This window comes from Muscardinus avellanarius (genome assembly GCF_963383645.1).
Source record: "Muscardinus avellanarius genome assembly, chromosome: 21".
Lineage (NCBI taxonomy): Eukaryota > Metazoa > Chordata > Mammalia > Rodentia > Gliridae > Muscardinus > Muscardinus avellanarius.
The window spans coordinates 11,313,463-11,332,542 of record NC_137807.1 but is presented as its reverse complement, the minus strand read 5'-3'; the positions used below and the strand labels follow the sequence as shown (position 1 = coordinate 11,332,542).

General features: G+C 50.9%; 1 protein-coding gene across 2 annotated transcripts in view; it reads left to right on the top strand.

The window, feature by feature from the left end:
• Window positions 1-473: 473 nt before the first annotated feature.
• NOS1 (nitric oxide synthase 1) overlaps window positions 474-19,080 on the top strand; it is a gene marked incomplete at both ends in the record, with an annotated part of 88,984 nt that continues 70,377 nt past the window's right edge. For both annotated transcript variants that reach the window (XM_080717728.1, XM_080717727.1), the window contains 2 exons: window positions 474-1,198; window positions 11,538-11,661. In XM_080717728.1, coding sequence (XP_080573854.1) covers window positions 474-1,198; window positions 11,538-11,661 — 849 coding nt within the window. The remainder of the gene's footprint in view (window positions 1,199-11,537; window positions 11,662-19,080) is intronic.

The window sequence follows — 19,080 nt, the reverse complement described above, 5'->3', positions numbered from 1 at the left end:
TCAATCTTTCTCTTTTTTACCCCCCTTTCCATCCCCTCCCCGGCCCTTCGCTCCAGCTCCAGAAGCCCCTGCTCTCATCTGCATCTAACAAGCGGGTGACAAGATGCTCAGAGAATAATCTACATCAATCACGGGTCTGTCCTAGACGCCTCCCCAGACGCGCCCCTCCCCGCCCTGCCTGACCTGTTGCTCAGGGACGCGCCCCATTGCTCCTCCTGACGTCTGCCTGGTCGACCGTCGTTCCTTAGAGGACAGGGAAGGAGGCAGACGCATGAAATCATGCCACCAACGGCAGACTGGCCCTGAGCGGGTGACGCTAAGTTGACGTCAAAGACGGAGCCAGCTGAAACCTCCGCAGCCCCTGCCTCCCCGGCTCCTCTCGGCAGAGCCCCAGCACCGGCCTCTCTTGGTGAAGTCCCCTTGGCTTGATAGGTTCTGAGGTCCTGAGACGGGAGCCTTGCCTGCCGGGCACCATGGAGGATCACATGTTCAGCGTCCAGCAAATCCAGCCCAACGTCATTTCTGTCCGACTCTTCAAACGCAAAGTCGGGGGCCTGGGGTTCCTGGTGAAGGAGCGGGTCAGCAAGCCGCCGGTGATCATCTCTGACCTGATTCGAGGGGGTGCTGCAGAGCAGAGTGGCCTCATCCAGGCCGGGGACATCATCCTGGCGGTGAACGGCCGGCCCCTGGTGGACCTCAGCTACGACAGCGCCCTGGAGGTGCTCAGGGGCATCGCCTCCGAGACCCACGTGGTCCTCATTCTGAGGGGCCCTGAGGGCTTCACCACGCACCTGGAGACCACCTTCACCGGGGATGGGACCCCCAAGACTATCCGGGTCACACAACCCCTGGGGCCCTCCACCAAAGCCGTCGATCTGTCCCACCAGCCGTCGGCCGGCAAAGAGCAGCCGCAGGTGGTGGATGGGGCCTCAGGGCCTGGGAACGGACCTCAGTGTGTTCAAGGCAATGAGCTGGGAGCCAGCTCACTGGCCCAAGCCAACGGCCTGGCTCCCAGGCCCCCAGGCCAGGACCCTGCCAAGAAAAGTGCCAAGGCCAGCCTCCAAGACAGCGGGGACCAAAGTGAGCTGCTCAGAGAGATAGAACCGGTGCTGAGCCTTCTCACCAGCGGAAGCAAAGGGGTCAGCAGAGGAGGACCTGTCAAGGCGGAGACAAAAGACACAGCAGTCCAGGTGGACAGGTAAGCTTCGCAGGTACGCGTGCGCATGTGTGTGTACGCGTGTGCGTGTGTGCACGTGCATGCCAGTGAGCTCACATACCCTGAGACTCAGCCTCACAGCCCAAATGCTGCTGCCTGAACAGCTCAGACGCCTCCCCTCGACCACCCTTGCTTTTCCCCTTCAAACTACAATCGCAAGGGGTGGGTGTACGTGACTGCTAGGTGAGAGCTCTTGCTGTGACGCCCAGAATTAATTCATATTATGGCATGGGGCATCCTGTACCCCAGGTAATCCTCCAGGTCCCCAGTAAGGTGGTGTGTGTGCACGCTGTGTGTGTGTGTGTGTGTGTGTGTGTGTGTGTGTGTGTGTAAAACAGTTCACACCGTATACTACTGAGGCTTGGAGGCAGGAGGAGTGTCAATCCTAAAGTCATCGTTCAAGCCCTTGCACAGTGCACTTGGGCGTGTGGCTCCTGCCACCCAGAGGGGAAAAGGGGAGGATCTGAGCCCTGGACCACCCTTGAGCAGCTTCTCTGCCACCGAGCCAGAGCCAGGGGAGGGCAAAAAAGGGCTCTAAAGAAGGGGCGGAGTCTGCTGACTCCTAAAAGCCGAGGTCTTGTTGGGATCATGTGGGAGCGGCTAGCACTTAAAGACCCAGGTGCAGCCCTCCGTGTTCTGTCGACCTGCACGTCCTGGTTCTTGGCAATACTGTGGGTCACGGTGGCTCCAGCTGGGCCAGCTGTGGGACGGTAGAAGGTCAGAAAGAAATTCTCGGGGCACCTTACACTGGCAACACGGGTTAGGCACCGGCCCTCCAACCCCCATGCTGCCTGGGTTTGGCTGCACATGCCTAGAACCAGGCCAAGTTTTTCCAAACCCCTCCCAAGACCTGAGGGTCCCAAAAGCATTTGCAGAGGGAGCCCCGGGAAGCCCTGGGTAGGGGAGTAGGGGCTTAACTCCATTCAATTCCCCATATTCAGTGAGGACTCAGCCTGTGCAGACACTAGAATCTGGGGTATACTAAGGGGTAAAATGGGGCATCCCTACTGATCACAGAGGCCTTACAGTATAGATGAGAAGATAACTAATAAGAAGAATATAAAATAGTACTGTGTTAGTGATGCGTGCTAAGAAGATAAAGTGGAGAGAAGGTCCTGGTGTTGAGGAAGGTAGGATTTTAAACATAGAGCTCAGGTCTGGTCTCACTTGGAAGGCCTGGAGGGGAAGGAGCCAGCAGCCGTCTGGGGGAAGAACATTCCGGGTGGGGCCTGATGTAGGTCTTGCCTGCACATCATTTCTCCAGCTTGGGAGCTGCATCTGGCTCTCCACCTGCCTCCCTGGTGGTCCTCCCCCTGCCGCCCCATCTCAGCCTTGCATGTGATGGAGGGGACTTGGCAGAAAACAGCAGAAAGGCCCACTTTGTAGGATGGGAGGCCGGGGAGAGTTGCGCAGGGCCACGCGGGGCCTTAGGATGCCACCTGCGTGCGCAGTTCTAAGAATCACTGACATTTCACTATTGTATCTGTTCTCCTAGGTCTGGGGCTCATGCCTGGGTCAGACTTAACCCTCACACACACCATGTTAACAAGGATAGATAGATAGATAGATAGATAGATAGATAGATAGATAGATAGATATTGTGATACTGGGGATGGAACCCAGGGGCAGTCTACCTCCAAGCTACATCCCCAGCCCTGTTTGTTTGTTTGTTTGTTTTTGTTTGTTTGGTGGTACTAGGGTTCCTGGAAGCCCTTCTACCTCCGGGCTACACTCCCAGACCTATTTTTATATATATATTTTTGGAAACAGGGTCTCTTACGCCAGCGCGGCTGGCTTCGAACCTGCGCGATCCTCCTGTCTCCGCCTCCCAAGCACGGGGATTACAAGCGTGCGCCACCACGCCCGGCTTATTCTTTATTTTTGAAACAGGGTCTCACTGAGTTGCAAAAGGCCTCACTAAGTAACTGAGGCTGCCCGCGAACCGCGATCCTCCTGTCTCAGCCTCCCAAATGCTAGGATTACAAGCGTGCGCTACCACAACCAGCTAACAAATTTAAATGTACCCTTTACTAACCAAAAGCTAATTCGTAGATAAAATAATAGGCCCACTCTTACTATTTTTCTATCAATCGAGTGCCCTCACTATAAAATAAAGGAGACAAGCCGGGCGTGGTGGTGCACGCTTGTAATCCCCACGCTTGGGAGGCAGAGACAGGAGGATCGCAGGTTCAAAGCCAGCCCCGCTGGCTTAAGAGACCCTGTTTCCAAAAATAAAAATAGGTCTGGGAGTGTAGCCCGGAGGGAGAAGGGCTTCCAGGAACCCCAGTACCACCAAAAAAATAAAAATAAATAATAAATAAATAAATAATAAATAAAATAAAGGAGACAGAGCGTAGGAGTAACTTCCAAGAAAGGAAGCTGTCACTGACATAGCAACACTCAGCCTGACCCCAGTGGAGGGCCAGATGCTTGTGCCTAAACATAGAACTGCTGTACACAGGAAAGCAACAGCTGCCGAGGAACAGGTGTGTGGTTTGGACGACTCAAATGCCACCTGCTGCGTCGCCTTGGTGACGCGACTTTCTGAAGCAGCAAGCAAACCGATGAGACCGCGGGTCAGCCCGTGCTGCCTTGATGAGCCCAGGGCTGCGTTTGCATTTTGCCTACAGGAAGGGCCAGAAGTTGTGCAGCCATCGCACGCTTTTCCCTCGGGTGGGCTTGTCGCTGGTGCTGCCGGACAGTTCCCTCTCCCTACCCCACGCTGCCTCCCTCCAGCTACCCACTGCACCATAACAAGCCACAATGCCCCAGCCCATTGCCGTTAGCCTCAGAGCGGCTGGAATCGAACCTTGTTAAGCGTGGTGGCACAGGCTTATAATCTCAGCACTTGGGAGACTGAGACAGGAGGATCGCAGGTTCGCAGCCAGCCACAGCTATTCAGTGAGGCCCTCTGCAGCTTAGTGAGACCCTGTTTCAAAATAAATAAATAAAAATAAGACTAGGGGAGTAGCTCAGAGGTAGAATGCCCCAGTACCAAAAAAATAAAGAAATAAAAAGTATTCCAATTGGGCGTAGGGGTACAGGCCTATAATCCCAGTACTTGGGAGGCTGAGACAGAAGGATCGCAGGTTCTCAGCCAACCTCAACTACTTAGTGAGACCCTGTTTCAAAATAAAATAGGGCTGGTAGTGGAGCTCAGAGGTAGGATGTCCCTGAGTTCAATCCCCAGTACCACACACACAAAAATAATAATAATAGAAGAATCAGTGTTCCAAGTCAGAAATCAGGATTCTAAAGCCAGACTGTTCTTTGAGATCACCCAGGGCTGGGAAAGGCAGGCTGCTTGGGTCGCCTGGGAAGTTCTCAGCCTCCCGACGCCTCTAGCCGGGGCTCTGTTTGGGTGAGGTGGGCCCTGGCTTCCTCCAAGCCCTCAGCCCCAGGTCCAGGCTCAGTGGCTGGTCCACATCTGCTGGCGGCCATGAGGAGGCTGGGAGCCTGCGTCCCACGCTCTCGTCTCCCCTGCCTGGTCGCCCTCCTCCTTCTTAAGGAACAGGCTTCCCCCTCTGCTCCATCTCTCCCACCGCCCCTCCATCAGCCAGTCATTGGAGGTGGCACTTATTTGGGATGAGAAGTAATATTTACCCTAGAGACAGTCCCCTCACCCCAGGAGGTAGGTGGCCCGGCCAGTGATTAGGAAGAAGATGGTCAGCTGGGAGCTTCTGGCACCTTCCGTGCTCAGGAGTGGTCACTTTAAAACACTGCGAGTGGAAGATAATCCAGGTTGCTCAGCTTTCAGCCCCGAGGGAGGGTTCTAAGGAGGCCAAGGTCCCCGGCCCGGCGTCCATCTGGACCAGCAGGTCAGCCGCGCCCGCCTTCTGATAACCGCCACCCCCATCTTCACAGGGCGCTCAGTGAGCTATGGAGGGCCTTCTCTAGAGCGTGTGGATTCCACCCCAGAAGTAGGGCATGTGGCTTTAGCCAACTTTCTAAGTGTGGGAACTAAGGCTCAGAGAGGTAAAGCTACTTACCCAGAGGCACACAGCGCCGGTCCCAGGATGCTGCCCTGGTTCTACCTAGAGGTCTCGCCTTAAAGGGGATCTTCCATGATGAGCCTGAGCTAAAGTCAGTCCTTCCTTCCTTCCCTCCCTCCTTCCCTCCTTTCATCTTTCCTTTCTTTTTACATGCTGAGGATTGAACCCAGTAGTATTCTACCTCTCAACTACATTCCCAGCCTCCACCTTTTTTTAGATACTGGGGGTTGACCTCAGGGGCACTCTACCTCCAAGCTACACCTCCAGCCCTTTTTATTTTTTTTTTATTTTGAAAAAATAAGTCTAAATTTCTAAAGGACTTGCTAGGTTATTATACTGTCTGCTTTAGGGAATAATAAGAAGAAAGGCCATACCTGTCCAAAATGGCAGTACAGACGCCCTGTAGGGGCCACATCCTAGGGAGATGGGGCTCACGGGCTCTCCATCCTTCAGCATCCTAACTCAGCCGGTCCTGCCTGTGTCCTAGCCTGGGCCCTGCAGGCGTGAATGAGAATCCTGCCCAGCTCTGAGACATTATGAAACATGACGGTGAGCCGGGTGTGGTGGAGCGCGCAATCCCGGTCTTGGGAGGCTGAGACAGGAGGCTCGCAGGTTTGTGGTCAGCCTCAGTGACTTAGGCCCTCCACAACTTAGACCGTGTTTCAAAAAAAAGAATAAAAATTAGGGCTGGGGGTGTAGCTCAGAGGTAGAATGCCCCTGGGTTCCATCCCCAGTAACACACACACACACACACACACACACACACACACAGAGGAGTCATAACAGTAACTGCCCCAGGGTGTCAGCTCCCTGCACAGCTCCTGCATTCACAGTAGCATTCCCACTCTCAAAAACGTCCTGACTACTTAGCAAAACCTTCCCTCGCTCATCTCCATCTCACCAAGGAGAACAAGGTGGTCCCAGTGGCACATGCTTGTTATCCCAGTAGTTGAGAGGCTGAGACAGGAGGGTCACGGGTTTAAAGCCAGCCTCAGCCACTTAGTGAGACCTTATTTTAAAATAAAATTTAAAAAAAAAAAACAGAATTGGGCTAGGGGTGGAGCTCAGAGAGAACACTCCTGCGTTCAAATTCTAGCACCACGAGAGAGAGAGAGAGAGAGAGAGAGAGAGAGAGAGAGAGAGAGAAGTTTTGCTGAGACCCAACATCCAGCTTGCACAGCCCCCAAATGTTTCTGCTTTGGCTTAGCCCAGCATCTTCAGTCAGGTGGACACAGTCACCGAGGGCTGTTGGAGCTCAGAGGGCAAGAAGGAACGGGCGTTAGTCAGAGCATGGTATCTGCTGGAAACACGGGCAGGGCTTGCTGCCAGGGCCAGAACTGCCAGCCGCTCCTCTGTGCAGGGCCAGGCCAGCGCAGAGAGCAGCCCCCACCTCCACCCCCGCGCCTGGCACACAGGTCTGGCACACCTGCTCCCCTGCCGGGCCATCAGCAGGGTCAGTTGGTCAGTGGTTAGTACTGGGCAGGCTGACCCTGGGGGATGAGGCCCAAAGACCCCCTCCCTCTGTGTAGAGATCAGGGGCCTGGCTCCCAGGAAGCCAGGGTTGGAAGGGTCTGGCATAGGTTCTGCGAAGGTTCAGAGGTGCTGCCCCGGTGCTTGGCTCGCTGCACCGTCCTCCAGCTAGCGAAGTGGAAGAAAAGGGGATTTAGTTTAGTTCCTGCCAAAGAGGTAGAAAAAGCTGGTTGACGGGAGGCAGGGCTTCACACCTAGCCTTATGGTGAGACAGAACAGGGGGTGGGAGAGCTGGAGAGGGGCTGGAGGAAGGAAGGGCCACGCGTATGCCCAGGAAGGAATCTTGCTGTCCAGGAAATGGACTCTGGGCGTCTGTGGACACCTGGTGCACTTCTCACAGTGCGGATTCCAGGTTCTCAGCTGGACCTGCAGCTCAGGCTCCTCAGGGGCTGGGCTCAGGAATCTGGACCGTGACAAGCCCCTCCATTGATTCGGATGCACCCTGAAATTTGAGATCCACCATATGCGCCCACGTGATGGCTCTGGGGACACTGGTCCCCTCCCAAATGCCAAGTCCACGGGGAAGGGGAAGGATGCCCAAGAAAAGACGGGGAAGAACCGCATAGTGGAGTCAGATTCCTCAGTCCCCCCTCAGGAACAAGGATGGGTCTCGGGCCCTTGGGTGGCCACACACAAGGGTGGGCAGGAACCAGATCTACAATGTCCTGGTGTTTCACATTAAACATTCTGTCCCTCAGCAGCAATGGCCTCGTTTCAAGTCCTCCATGGCCACATATAGTGGCCACGATACAGGACAGGGAGACACCAAATCTCCCTCATTGCAAGGTCTCACTAGACAGGGAAGAGGGAGAAAGCATCACGCCTCTAGGCGAACCAGAAGTTCTGTGGATTCCGTCTGATCCGCCCATAAGCCGATTAGTAGTAAGAGTAACAGCAGGTGCCTTGCACTGCTGGGCACTGTGAGCTTTACCTCACTGAACACTTGCCATACTATTACCAACACCAGTTTAAGGAACAGTAAGCTGGGCAGGTTAAATGTCCAAAGGTGCAGAGCATATAACTAGCAAACTGTCCATCTGAGCGCACTTGTGGTGGAACCCCGCCCAGCTCCCTCCCTCACGCCTGGCTACCAGTGACAGTTCCTGGGCTAGGAATCGAACTACGTCTACTTCTGATTTTGCTTCTGGGAGGAATGGAAACAGAATCTCTTGATTTGGACGTCCTTCTCTTGCTCATCACACACGACTCTAAAATAAGTTTGCGCCGGGCGTGGTGGCGCACGCTTGTAATCCCCGCGCTTGGGAGGCGGAGACAGGAGGATCGCGTAGGTTCGAAGCCAGCCGCGCTGGCTTAAGAAACCCTGTTTCCAAATAAAAATATTAAAAAAAAATAGGTCTGGGAGTGTAGCCCAGAGGTAGAAGGGCTTCCAGGAACCCCAGCACCACCAAAAAAAAAAAAAAAAATTAAAATAAGTTTGTGTTGGCGCAAACACTTCAAATGCACTACTTAAACAAAGGTGTTTGTGGCTTAAAAAAAAATTAAGAATGACGAAGAAACCCCTAAGTTCTTCCTGCAGGTTCACACAAGATGAGCTATTTGAGCCATTTCAGAGTTGCCTAAGTAATTTACCCTGTAATTTTTGTAAACAAACGTCATGCAAATGTTGGGTTTCTTGTTCTGTCACCTCTGACTTAGGATGAGTACCCTGGCTAGTTTCTCTCTGTCTGCATCTTTTTAAAGGAAAGGATCTGGGTCGTCTATCAGTCAGACCTAGTTTTAAACGTCAGCTCTCTGTTCTGTGCTCACTGTGGGACTTTGGGAAACTTACACAACCTCTCTGGGCTCCGTTTTTTTCTTCTATAAAATAGGGCTTTTAATGTCCATTGAGAGTGAAGAGACTTTTGTGCAAATACCCGCGACCTTACAGAGATCCCTATAAGTCACCTCCTCCCTTCTCTGCTGAGTCCCCACTTCCGGTTATATGTCATGGATCGGGAGTTTCCGAGTGGAAGTGGAGCCGAGTGGCATTGGAGCAGCTCTGTCCAGAGACGGCCCCTTTGTTTGTCACCTGTAGATAAGCCACTGACTTGGGAAACGTCCGTAAGCATGAACCACTCTGGCTATGTTTTGGTGACATTTTAAAGAGGGTAAAACAGAATGTTCTCTCTGATAAGTGCAAAGCTCTCCAAGCAGAAGAGCAGACACGTGGCTTTGATGTGGGCCAAGGGCGTATGTGAAGCCCAGCCAGGAGGGGCTGGCCGGCCCTAAGTGGGCAGCTAGAGGGACCATGCCGGGCCAAGCACACCGAGCCAGGCCCTGGCTCCTGATTCATTCAAATGATGGCCATGCACCAGCCTGGGAGTGGAGGAGTCCCCAGAGCTGGGGTGTGGAACAGAGGGCAAGACGAGAGACAGTGTGGTAGACCAGGACTAAAATTGTGATGGGGCACAGAGCAAGTTACATTGCCCAGAGTTAGGGAACCAGTGTCATAGAATAAATTGTATGGGAGGACCAAATGAGACAGGATGTCAGGATGCAGGAAGGCAGCTCACACAGGCTGGAGGAACAGGGCTAGGCAGGGATGGTGGGCAGACTGGATGTTGATACCAAGATCTCTCTCCATCTCAGGATGACAGGCTGTGGATCCAGCTGAAATAGCCTCATCCATCCCTGTTGGAGGCCCAGGGCAGGGACCCAAGCAGCTTAGTAGCTAAGAGACTCCAAAGGCAGGAACAAGCCTAGGTTTGAATTCACAAGCACCAACTAACTATGTGACTTAAGCTAGTGGCTTAACCTCTCTGAATCTCACTTTCCTGATGATTATGATGATGGTGGTGATCAAGAAGATGCTGGTGATGGTGAGAAGGAGAACGATGGTGGTGATGGTGATGCCGGCAATGCGGGCAGTAGTGATGGTGATGGTGATGCAGACAATGATGTGATGAAGTTGACAGTGGTGATAGGGAGGGTGGCTATGATGGTGATGGTGCTGATCATGGTGGTATTGATGGCTCTGCTGATGAGCAGAAGTTGACTGATGTTGTTGATGACAGTGGTGATGTTGACAAGGAGGAGGGTGGAATGGTGATGAGTGTGGCAGTGATCATGATGACCACAATGATGATGACATGGGTGGTAATGATGATGTCGATGTTGATTACGTTGATGGTGATGGTGATGATGATGATGATACAGAGGATGGTGATGGTGATGGTGATGGTGATGATACAGAGGATGATGATGGTGATGGTGATGATAATGATGATGATGATGATACAGAGGTTGATGATGTTGAGTATATTGATGGTGATGATGATGTTGATGGTGATGGTGATGGTGATGATAATGATGATGATGATGATACAGAGGTTGATGATGTTGAGTATATTGATGGTGATGATGATGTTGATGGTGATGATGATGATGATACAGAGGTTGATGATGGTGATGATGGTGATGTTTATGATGATGGTGATGATGATGATGATTATGATGGTGATGATGATGACACAGAGGATGATGATGGTGATGATGATGTTGAGTACATTAATGGTGATGGTGATGATGATACAGAAGATAATGATGGTTATGTTAATGGTGATGATGATGTTGATTACGTTGATGGTGATGATGGTGATGGTTATGATGTGATGTGATGTTGATGATGATGGCAATGATGGTACTGATTATGTCAATGATGGTGGTGATGATGACAGAGATGTTGATAATGATGTAGATGACAGTGGTGATGATGTTAATTATGTTGATGTTGATGCTGAGGACAATGATATGATGATATTGCTGATGTTGATGACAATAACGTTGATAATGATGTGGATGACAATGGTGATGATGTTAATTATGTTGACGTTGAGGATGATAATAATGATGGATATTGTTGATGCTGATGAAAATAATGTTGATGATGATGATGACAATGATGGTATTGATGATGATGATAGTGATGATACTGATGATGATGATAGTGATGATGATGATGATGATGATGGCAATGATGGTATTGATGACGATGATGATAGTGATGATACTGATGAGGATGATAGTGATGATGATGATGATAATAAATGGCAATGAGAGTAAAAGCCACTATTTCAGAATGGATCTAAAGGCCAGGCTAGACTATTCACCTTTCCCCCTGACTAACTGTGTGACCTTGAGAAATTAGCTTCTCTCTCTCAGACCATCGGTAAAACTGTGATTAACCATCATTGCTGCACGTACAGTTGTCACAAGCATTAAGTGGAATAAAACACACATAAAGTACCCGGCATATAGTAAGTACTCAATCGTGCTCGTATGATTATGAAAAATATGAGTATTTTCGTTGCTATGTTTCCTTTATTATCAGAATCATCTGTTTATCCTGAGCTAATGTTACTCAACAAAAGCTAAAAGCCGGGTTAGGATGACAGTGATCTGTGGCCCTGGCCCACAGGGCTTCCCTCTCCTTCCTCCTTCCTAATTTTTCCGCCACCAGGTGTCACAGGTGTTGATACTGTTCGGGGGCTCACCCTAGGAGATGGGCCTGTATGTTCCAAGATCTATGAAATGGGAAAGGGGAGAATGATGAGTGAAATTCAGTATCATGGCTGTCCTCAAATAACTTCCACAAAGAGGGATGGGCACCCGCCATCAGGGTCAACCTGGACGAACGCCTTCTCATGCTGATGACAGACTGCCTTCCTACTTGTTCCTGGTGGCCCTCACCAAGCAGCGAGTGGGGTCCAGAGATGGGCATGGGAGGAGCCTCTGAGGTTCCATACAGACTCGGGTTGGGGATCAAGGCAGCCAGCCTGACGTCCCACTTTGCCTTTCAGGGACTTGGATGGCAAGCCACACAAAGGCCTGCCCCTTGGCGGGGACAACGACCGAGTCTTCAATGACCTGTGGGGGAAGGGCGACGTGCCGGTCCTCAACAACCCAAATTCAGAGAAAGAGCAGGTAAGTGTGGGGTGCCGGCCTGGCCCCCCACAGCTCCTCAAACTCACCCAGGTAGGAGGCTGAGGGTTGGGAGGGGAGGTAGACGCCAATCCACATTGAGACAGAAGCCAGCTGCCATGGCTGTTGGGCTGGGGAGACGGGCCAGGAGGGCTTATCCTGGGATGTGAATTTGGGATTCGCTTAAGGTTTGTTTTGGTTTGCTTTGTCTGTAAGCTTGCCATTTGTCAACTTTCAATTCTGTTTCTATCACGAAAGGCAATCATGTGGTTACAGATTTAAAAGAGATAAAAGATGTGTGGGACCCAGGCGTGGTGATACGTGCCTGGCAGCCCAGGATCTGGGAGGCTCAGACGGGAGGATCGCAGGTTCTTGGCCAGCCTCAGCAACTTAGTGAGACCCTGTTCTTCAAAATAAAAAAAATAAAATAGGGCTGTGGGGATGTGGCTAAGAGGTGCCACGTACCCGTGGGCTCAATCCCTACACACACACACACACACACACACACACACACACACATGATACATGGTGATAAGCTTTTTCCTCTCCCCTGATCCCAGCCATGGATTCCCTCCCAGAGGCCAGCGGTATTACTAACTTGTTTGTGTTCTCTTAGCAGCCTTGTGTACACACAGATGCACCCACACACTCTTTTCCTATCTGTATAGAAATGAGAGCCCCTGCCGGGCGTGGTGGCGCACGCTTGTAATCCCCGCGCTTGGGAGGCAGAGACAGGAGGATCACGCAGGTTCGAAGCCAGCCGCGGGCGCTGGCTTAGGAGACCCTGTTTCCAAATAAAAATGTAGGTCTGGGAGTGTAGCCCGGAGGTAGAAGGGCTTCCAGGAACCCCAGTACCACCAAAAAAAAAAAAAAAAAAAAGAAATGAGAGCCCGTGACACAGACCATTTTGCACCTTGATTTTTCACTTGTCAACATGTCCAGGAAACAAGTCCCAGCCAGCAGGTAGAGAGAGCCCTGGTTCCTTTAGACAACTGTATAATGTTCCAGGAACATCCTTCCTAAAACACACGGACCATGGCCATTCCTTTGCTGCAATGGGTGGCACTGTCATGCGTGGCATGGGGCCAGTACCTCCTTTTGGCCCCTGAGCAGGCTAGCAGATAGAATAAAGCCCTAGGAATGAAATTGTTGAGACAAAGGCCACATATGTGTAGGATCGGGGCAGAAATTGCCCGACTGCTTGCCCCTGGGGTTGGATCCATCCTACCAGCTAAGCCGGAGCCGGGCTGTTTCCCGCAGCCACGCCCCTTCTATCTGCTGTCACAGCTTCGGCCTTTGCCAATCTGCTGAGAGCGTGTTGACAGCTGAGTCAACTCTTCCTTTCGCAAGAGTAGCTCCACTTGGCTGGAGACCCGCAGAGCCTTTTTCTCTCTTGCCCAGGCAGTGGCTCAATGGCCAGACCCACCGCGGGAGGTGTGTGTATTTTCCAGCATGTCCTGCGTGGGCAGGGAGGAGCTGGGTCCTCCCCAGGCTGGGGCGCCCTGCTCCCTCGGCCCTGAACCTCATCTGTGCGGCCCCACTCACTGTCCAAATAAGGACCCTCAGCATTTCCACCTCGATTCGGGGGGGGGGGGGGGCTTCCAGAGTCTTAGGGCAGCAGGCTTTTCTTGGCTGCAGATGGTCAGCAGGGTCCACACTGCTTCAGACCCAGCTGGGTCTCTCCTTCTGGTAGTGATGCCCAGAAATGTTAGGCGGGAGAAGAGCACCGTTGTTAGCTCTTATAATGCCCTCCTCAAAACTCAAGGCCACCCAGGGGTGAGGGGTGGGGATGGAGCAATGGCATATCCCAGTCCCAGTTGGGAGGCTGAGGCAGGAGGATCACAGGTTCAAGGCTAGCCTCGACAACTCAGTAAGACCCTGTTTCAAAATTTGAAAAGAAAAAAAAACCGGGGGATGTAGCTCACTGGTAGAGCGCCCTGGGTCCAATCTCTAGTATTACTTGCGCACATACACACACACACACACACACAGCCATATTTGGTATTTGGGTGGGGATGTAGCTTAGTGGAGCTGTTGTTTATCAAAGCACAAGACTCTGGGTTCAATTCCCAGCCAGAAAAGAAAAAAAATATATCAAGTCCACTCTTTGAGCATTAGAGAACTCTTGCCATGAATGATTAAATAAACTAATATTGTGCAAAATTCCTTGTTAGTTTTTTAGTTGAAAATGGGGGGATGTGGCCTTATTTGGAGCCCTCCCAAGACAAAAAAAGAAGAGGAAGAGGCAGCCTCCAGCCAGATCGAGGCTGCGGAGGTGATTGTCAGCTCTCTACTTTATTTTCCTGAGAGATAGTTTATTATTTGTATTTTTAATTTATTGTCATTGTTTAATTTTTTTTGGGGGGTGTGGTACTGGGGATGGAACCCAGGAGCTTTCTACCTCCAGGCTATACTCCCAGACCTTTTTTTTTTTTTTTTTTTTTTTTGGCAGGTCTGGGGATGGACCCCAGGGGCATTCGACCTCTGAGTTCCCCCCTCCCGGTCCTATTGTTATTCTTTATTTTGAAACAGGGTCTCACTAAGTTGCTGAGAGCCTCACTAATCAGCTGAGGCTGGCTTCCAACCTGCACACTCCTCCTGTCTCAGCCTCCCAAGTACTGGGAGCACAAGCGTGCGCCACCACGCCCGGCTTCAAATTCTTCATAGAAGTATCAACAGCTTTTCTTTAAAAATTCGCGCAGTTTGCCGGGTGTGGCAGTGCACGCCTGTAACCCCAGTACTTGGGAGGCTGAGAAAGGAAGATCGTAGGTTCGAGGGTAGCCTCGGCAACTTAGCAAGACTTTCAGTAACTCAGTGAGATCCTGTTTCCAAACAAAAAATGAAAAGAGCCAGGAGTGTGACTCAGAGGTAGAATGCCCCTGGATTCAGTCCCTACTGCCACACACACACACACAAAAAACACCAATGTGCAAAGTCTGACTCTACTGGGCCTACATTCTTCTGGGGCAGCAGTCTGCAGTCTGAATCATAGCAATCCTCTCTAGACAGGGCATGGCTCGCCACTTTGCCACAGGCCTCACCCCTCCTTATCACCATCCTCTCATGGAGACCACGTATTCCTCGCCACTTATTGTAACATTAGTGCTGTTGACTTCCGACTAATAGTTAGAATGAGAATTCAGGTTTTTTGGTGGCTACTTCTTTCTTATACGTGGCACATGGAGATCCAGAAGTTTATGTGTGTCAGAAAAGATTTTGTGTTTTGTTAAAATGACAAATATTCTTATGTGTTTAACATCCAACCAAACACTGTGTGTTTGGAAACACCTCGGCTGCTTTGCTGGCTTACCTTACCTACCTGTCACCTCTAGGTAACAGAATTTGTCATTCCTGGGCTGCAGGAACCCTTGAGTTCTGGGTTATAAAGAAGAAGCAGAGGAGGCAGGGCCGGGGCCATCCCCTCTCACACCGCCCTTGCTTAAAGAGCAGCAGCTCAAATGGGCATGGTGGCACACAGGCCCAGTAATCCCAGTATTTGGGAAGCCGAGACAGGAGGATTGCAAGTTTGAGGCCAGCCTCAGCAACTTAATGAGATCCTCCACAACTTAATAATAAAATTTCAAAATAATAAAATAGGGCTAGAGTAGGGGGTAGAACTCAGAGGCAGAATACCCTTGGGTTCCATCCCCAGCAGCACCACACACACATATAAAAAGAAGACAAGAGAGCCGGGCACGGTGGCACATGCTTGTAATCCCAGTACTTGGGAGGCTGAGACAGGAGGGTCATGGTTCATGGCCAGCCTCAGCTACTTAGTGAGGCCCTTTGCAACTCAGTGAGACCCTGTTTCAAAATAAAGAATAAAAAATAGGGCTGGGGGTGTAGCTCAGAGATAGAATGCTCCTGGGTTCCATCCCTTGTACTGCAAAAAAATAAAAATAAATAAACAAGACAGAGATGATTCCTGGACAACTGCAGGCTTCTTTGACTAAAGGGTCAGGGATGAGATGGCAGATCTATTTCCTTTGGGAAGGAGAAGTGGTCCTAGAGGGTTCTGAGGGAGAGGGGAAAGCTCCAGCTCTCCTGAGGTCCATTAGCCAGCCAGTGCTAGCCTGGAGGACTCTGATGCCAGGACCAGCAGTGCTGACGTTGGTTGGTTGGCTGGCTGGCTGGTTGGTTGGTTGGTTGGCTGGCTGGCTGGTTGGTTGGTTGGTTGGTTGGTTGGTTGGTTGGTTGGTTGATTGGTTGGTTGGTTAGTTGGTTGGTTGGTTAGTTGTCTGGTTGGTTGGTTAGTTGGTTGGTTGATTGGTTGATTAGTTGGTTGGTTGATTGGTTGGTTGGTTGATTGGTTGGTTAGTTGGTTGGTTGATTGGTTGGTTGGTTGGTTGGTTAGTTGGTTGGTTGATTAGTTGGTTGGCTGGCTGGTTGGTTGGTTGGTTGGTTAGTTGGTTGATTAGTTGGTTGGTTGGTTAGTTGGTTGGTTGGTTGGTTGGTTGATTGGTTGGTTAGTTGGTTGGTTAGTTGGTTGGTTGGTTAGTTGGCTGGTTGGTTGGTTGATTGGTTGATTAGTTGGTTGGTTGATTGGTTGGTTGGTTGATTGGTTGGTTAGTTGGTTGGTTGATTAGTTGGTTGGTTGGTTGGTTGGTTGGTTTACAGTGCTGGGGATGGAACCCAGGGTCATAATACCTCCAAGTTCCACTCCCAACCCTATTTTTTATTCTTTATTTTGAAACAGGGTCTCACTGAGTTGCACAGAGCCTCACTAAGTAGCTGAAACTGGCCACAAAACCGCCATCCTCCTGTCTCCGCCTCCCAAGTACTGGGATTACAAGCGTGCGCCCCCACTCCTGGCAGGTGCACAGCTTCTCTACTGACAGCCCCCTGCCCAACCCGCCACCAGGACCCCGGGATTCCTGGCTGCTTCAGAGACTTCAGAATCTGTGGGAAAACTTTTCTGTACTTCACCACCGCCACAGCCTCTAGAGGTCTCAAAATTAAGAGACTTGTGGACCACTTCTTCCCCAAAGTCCAGGGAATCAAAGGTCCCCAGGCCCCTTTCTCCCAGGCTGTCCCAGAGCGGCAGCCAGACCGGCGGGCTCCATGAACCTGCATACCTCCATCGCTCAGCCAGCCCTGATGCATGCGCATTAACGATGTCTGCCGGGGTCCAGCCCTAGCAGGAGTCGGGGGTCGTGTGTTGGTCTTCTCTCTCTCGACTCTTCTCTCACCAACACACGACCCCCGACTCCTGCTAGGGCTGGACCCTGGCAGATGTCCAGATGAAAATAACAGTAGCAGCCAGTTGTGGCGCCCACCTGTAATCCTGGAATTTGGGAGGCTGAAACAGGAGGCTCATAGGTTCAAGGGCAACCGGAGCAACTTAGCAAGACCCTGTTTTGAAATAAAAATAAAATAGGACTGGGAGCGTAGCTCAGAGGCAGAATGCACCAGAGTTCGATCCCTAGTACTGCAAAAAAGAAAAAGAAAAAGGATGGAAACCACATATCCTTGCAGATGTGTAGCAGTATAGACCTCTGGCTCCCCTGCCCACAGAGCCCTAGGAAGGGGCCAGGGTCGGCCCTCTAGCTGGTGACTGCAGTCAGACAGCTAATTCACATCTCTGCTAAGCCCCCCTAATCGGAGCTAACGGGCTCCTGGCATTGTGAGAAGACTGAAATGAGATAACTCATAAAAATAATGGTGTCAGCTGTAACAATAATGGCTAATATTTATTGAGCAACAGCGAGCACTGTGCCAAGCACTTTAGGCCCATGGCCTTGACTAACGCCCAGCCCCATCCAGTGGAGGATGCTTGGCCCTTTATATCCATGGGTTCTGACAGTGGATGGAAATTTTTTTAATTACATCTGTATTAAATATGTACAGATTTCTTATTATTCCCTAAACCATACAGTAGGACAGCTATGTGCATAGTGTTTACATTGTATTAAGTATTTTAAGTCATCTAATGATATCTTAAAGTATACAGGAGAATGTGCATAGGTTCTTTACAAATACTAGACAGAGATGGGCGTGGTGGCACGAGCCTGGAATCCCAGGACTTGGGAGGCCGAGACAGGAGGATCACAGGTTCGAGGCCAGCCTGAGCAATTCGGTGAGACCTTCAGCAACTTGGTGACACCTGTTTCAAAATAATGTCAGAACCAGGCATGGTAATGCACACTTGTAATCCCAGTACTTGGGAGGCTGAGACAGGAGGATTACAGGTTCAAGACCAACATCAGCAGCTTAGTGACACCCTCAGCAACTTAGCAAGACCCTGTTTCAAAATAACAATAAAAAGGAATTGAGGTGTAGCTCAGAGGTAGAATGTTCCTAGGCTAAAACCCCAGTACCTAAAAAAGAAAACTCAGCAACAAATACTAAATTATCTACAAAGGGGCCTTGTGCATCTTCAGGCCCTTGTATCTCCAGGGATCCTGGGACCAGTCCCCCATGGATGCTGAGAAGCGACTACACTGTCACTGTACCCATTTTATAGAGGAGGAAACTGAGACCCTTCTCAGAGTCAATGGTAGACATGGGATTTGAGCCAGGGAGCCCCAGAAATCACTCTTAGCTCTACTGGCCTGGTACAGAATGAGTACTCGAGAAATCTTTGTTATTGTTTTTATTTGGCAAATTATTATACTGCTGATGTGAGGCAGAAAGAAAACTAGAAGCCCGCCCCCATTTTAGAAGAGACCCTCGTGACCAGAGACAGAAGGGGACCAGCCGAGGCACTGGCCGGCTGCACCTCCTCCCGGTGAGCACGTCATCGTCCTTGACAGTCATCAAGGCGACTCGATGTGACTTGACAGGCACACCTTCACATGTGCGTTTTGGGGGCCGGGCTCCAGCAACAGCCTCCAGCGGAAAGGGGGAACCTTCCAGAGCCCAGCTCTGTTGCTATACGTTTTTAACTTACAAATGGCTGCTTCACCTCTCAGACTCTCTGTCTCCTCCTCTGAAGGGCAGGTTACCATGAGGACTCAATGAGCCAGGAGACGTGCGAAGGCCGGGCTCTGGGTAGGCGCTTGCTACAGGCTGCTCTGAAGGAAGTAAAACTGGCCAGGCGTGGCGGTGCGCACCTGTAATCCCAGGATACGGGAGGCTGAGACCGGAGGTCACAGGCTGGAGGACAGCCTCAGCCATTTAGGGAGGCTTTCAGTAACCTAGCAAGACCCTGTTTCAAAACAGAAAATTAAAGAGCTTGGAGTATAGCTCAAGGGGAGAGTGCCCCTGATTTCAATCCCCAGTGATACACATTAAAAAAAAAAGAAAGCAAAAGAACAAAATTGAATGGGATCACTGCTCTGATAGAGTTCACAGCCAAACCTTCATATTTTCATTAAATATTTGCCTTACCTTCTGGAAATCTCAAATTCCCAGAAGGAAGTTTCCAGAAGGAGAAGCTGCAGACGTAGCCACACGCAGCAGGCTAACAATGCCGTGCTATCC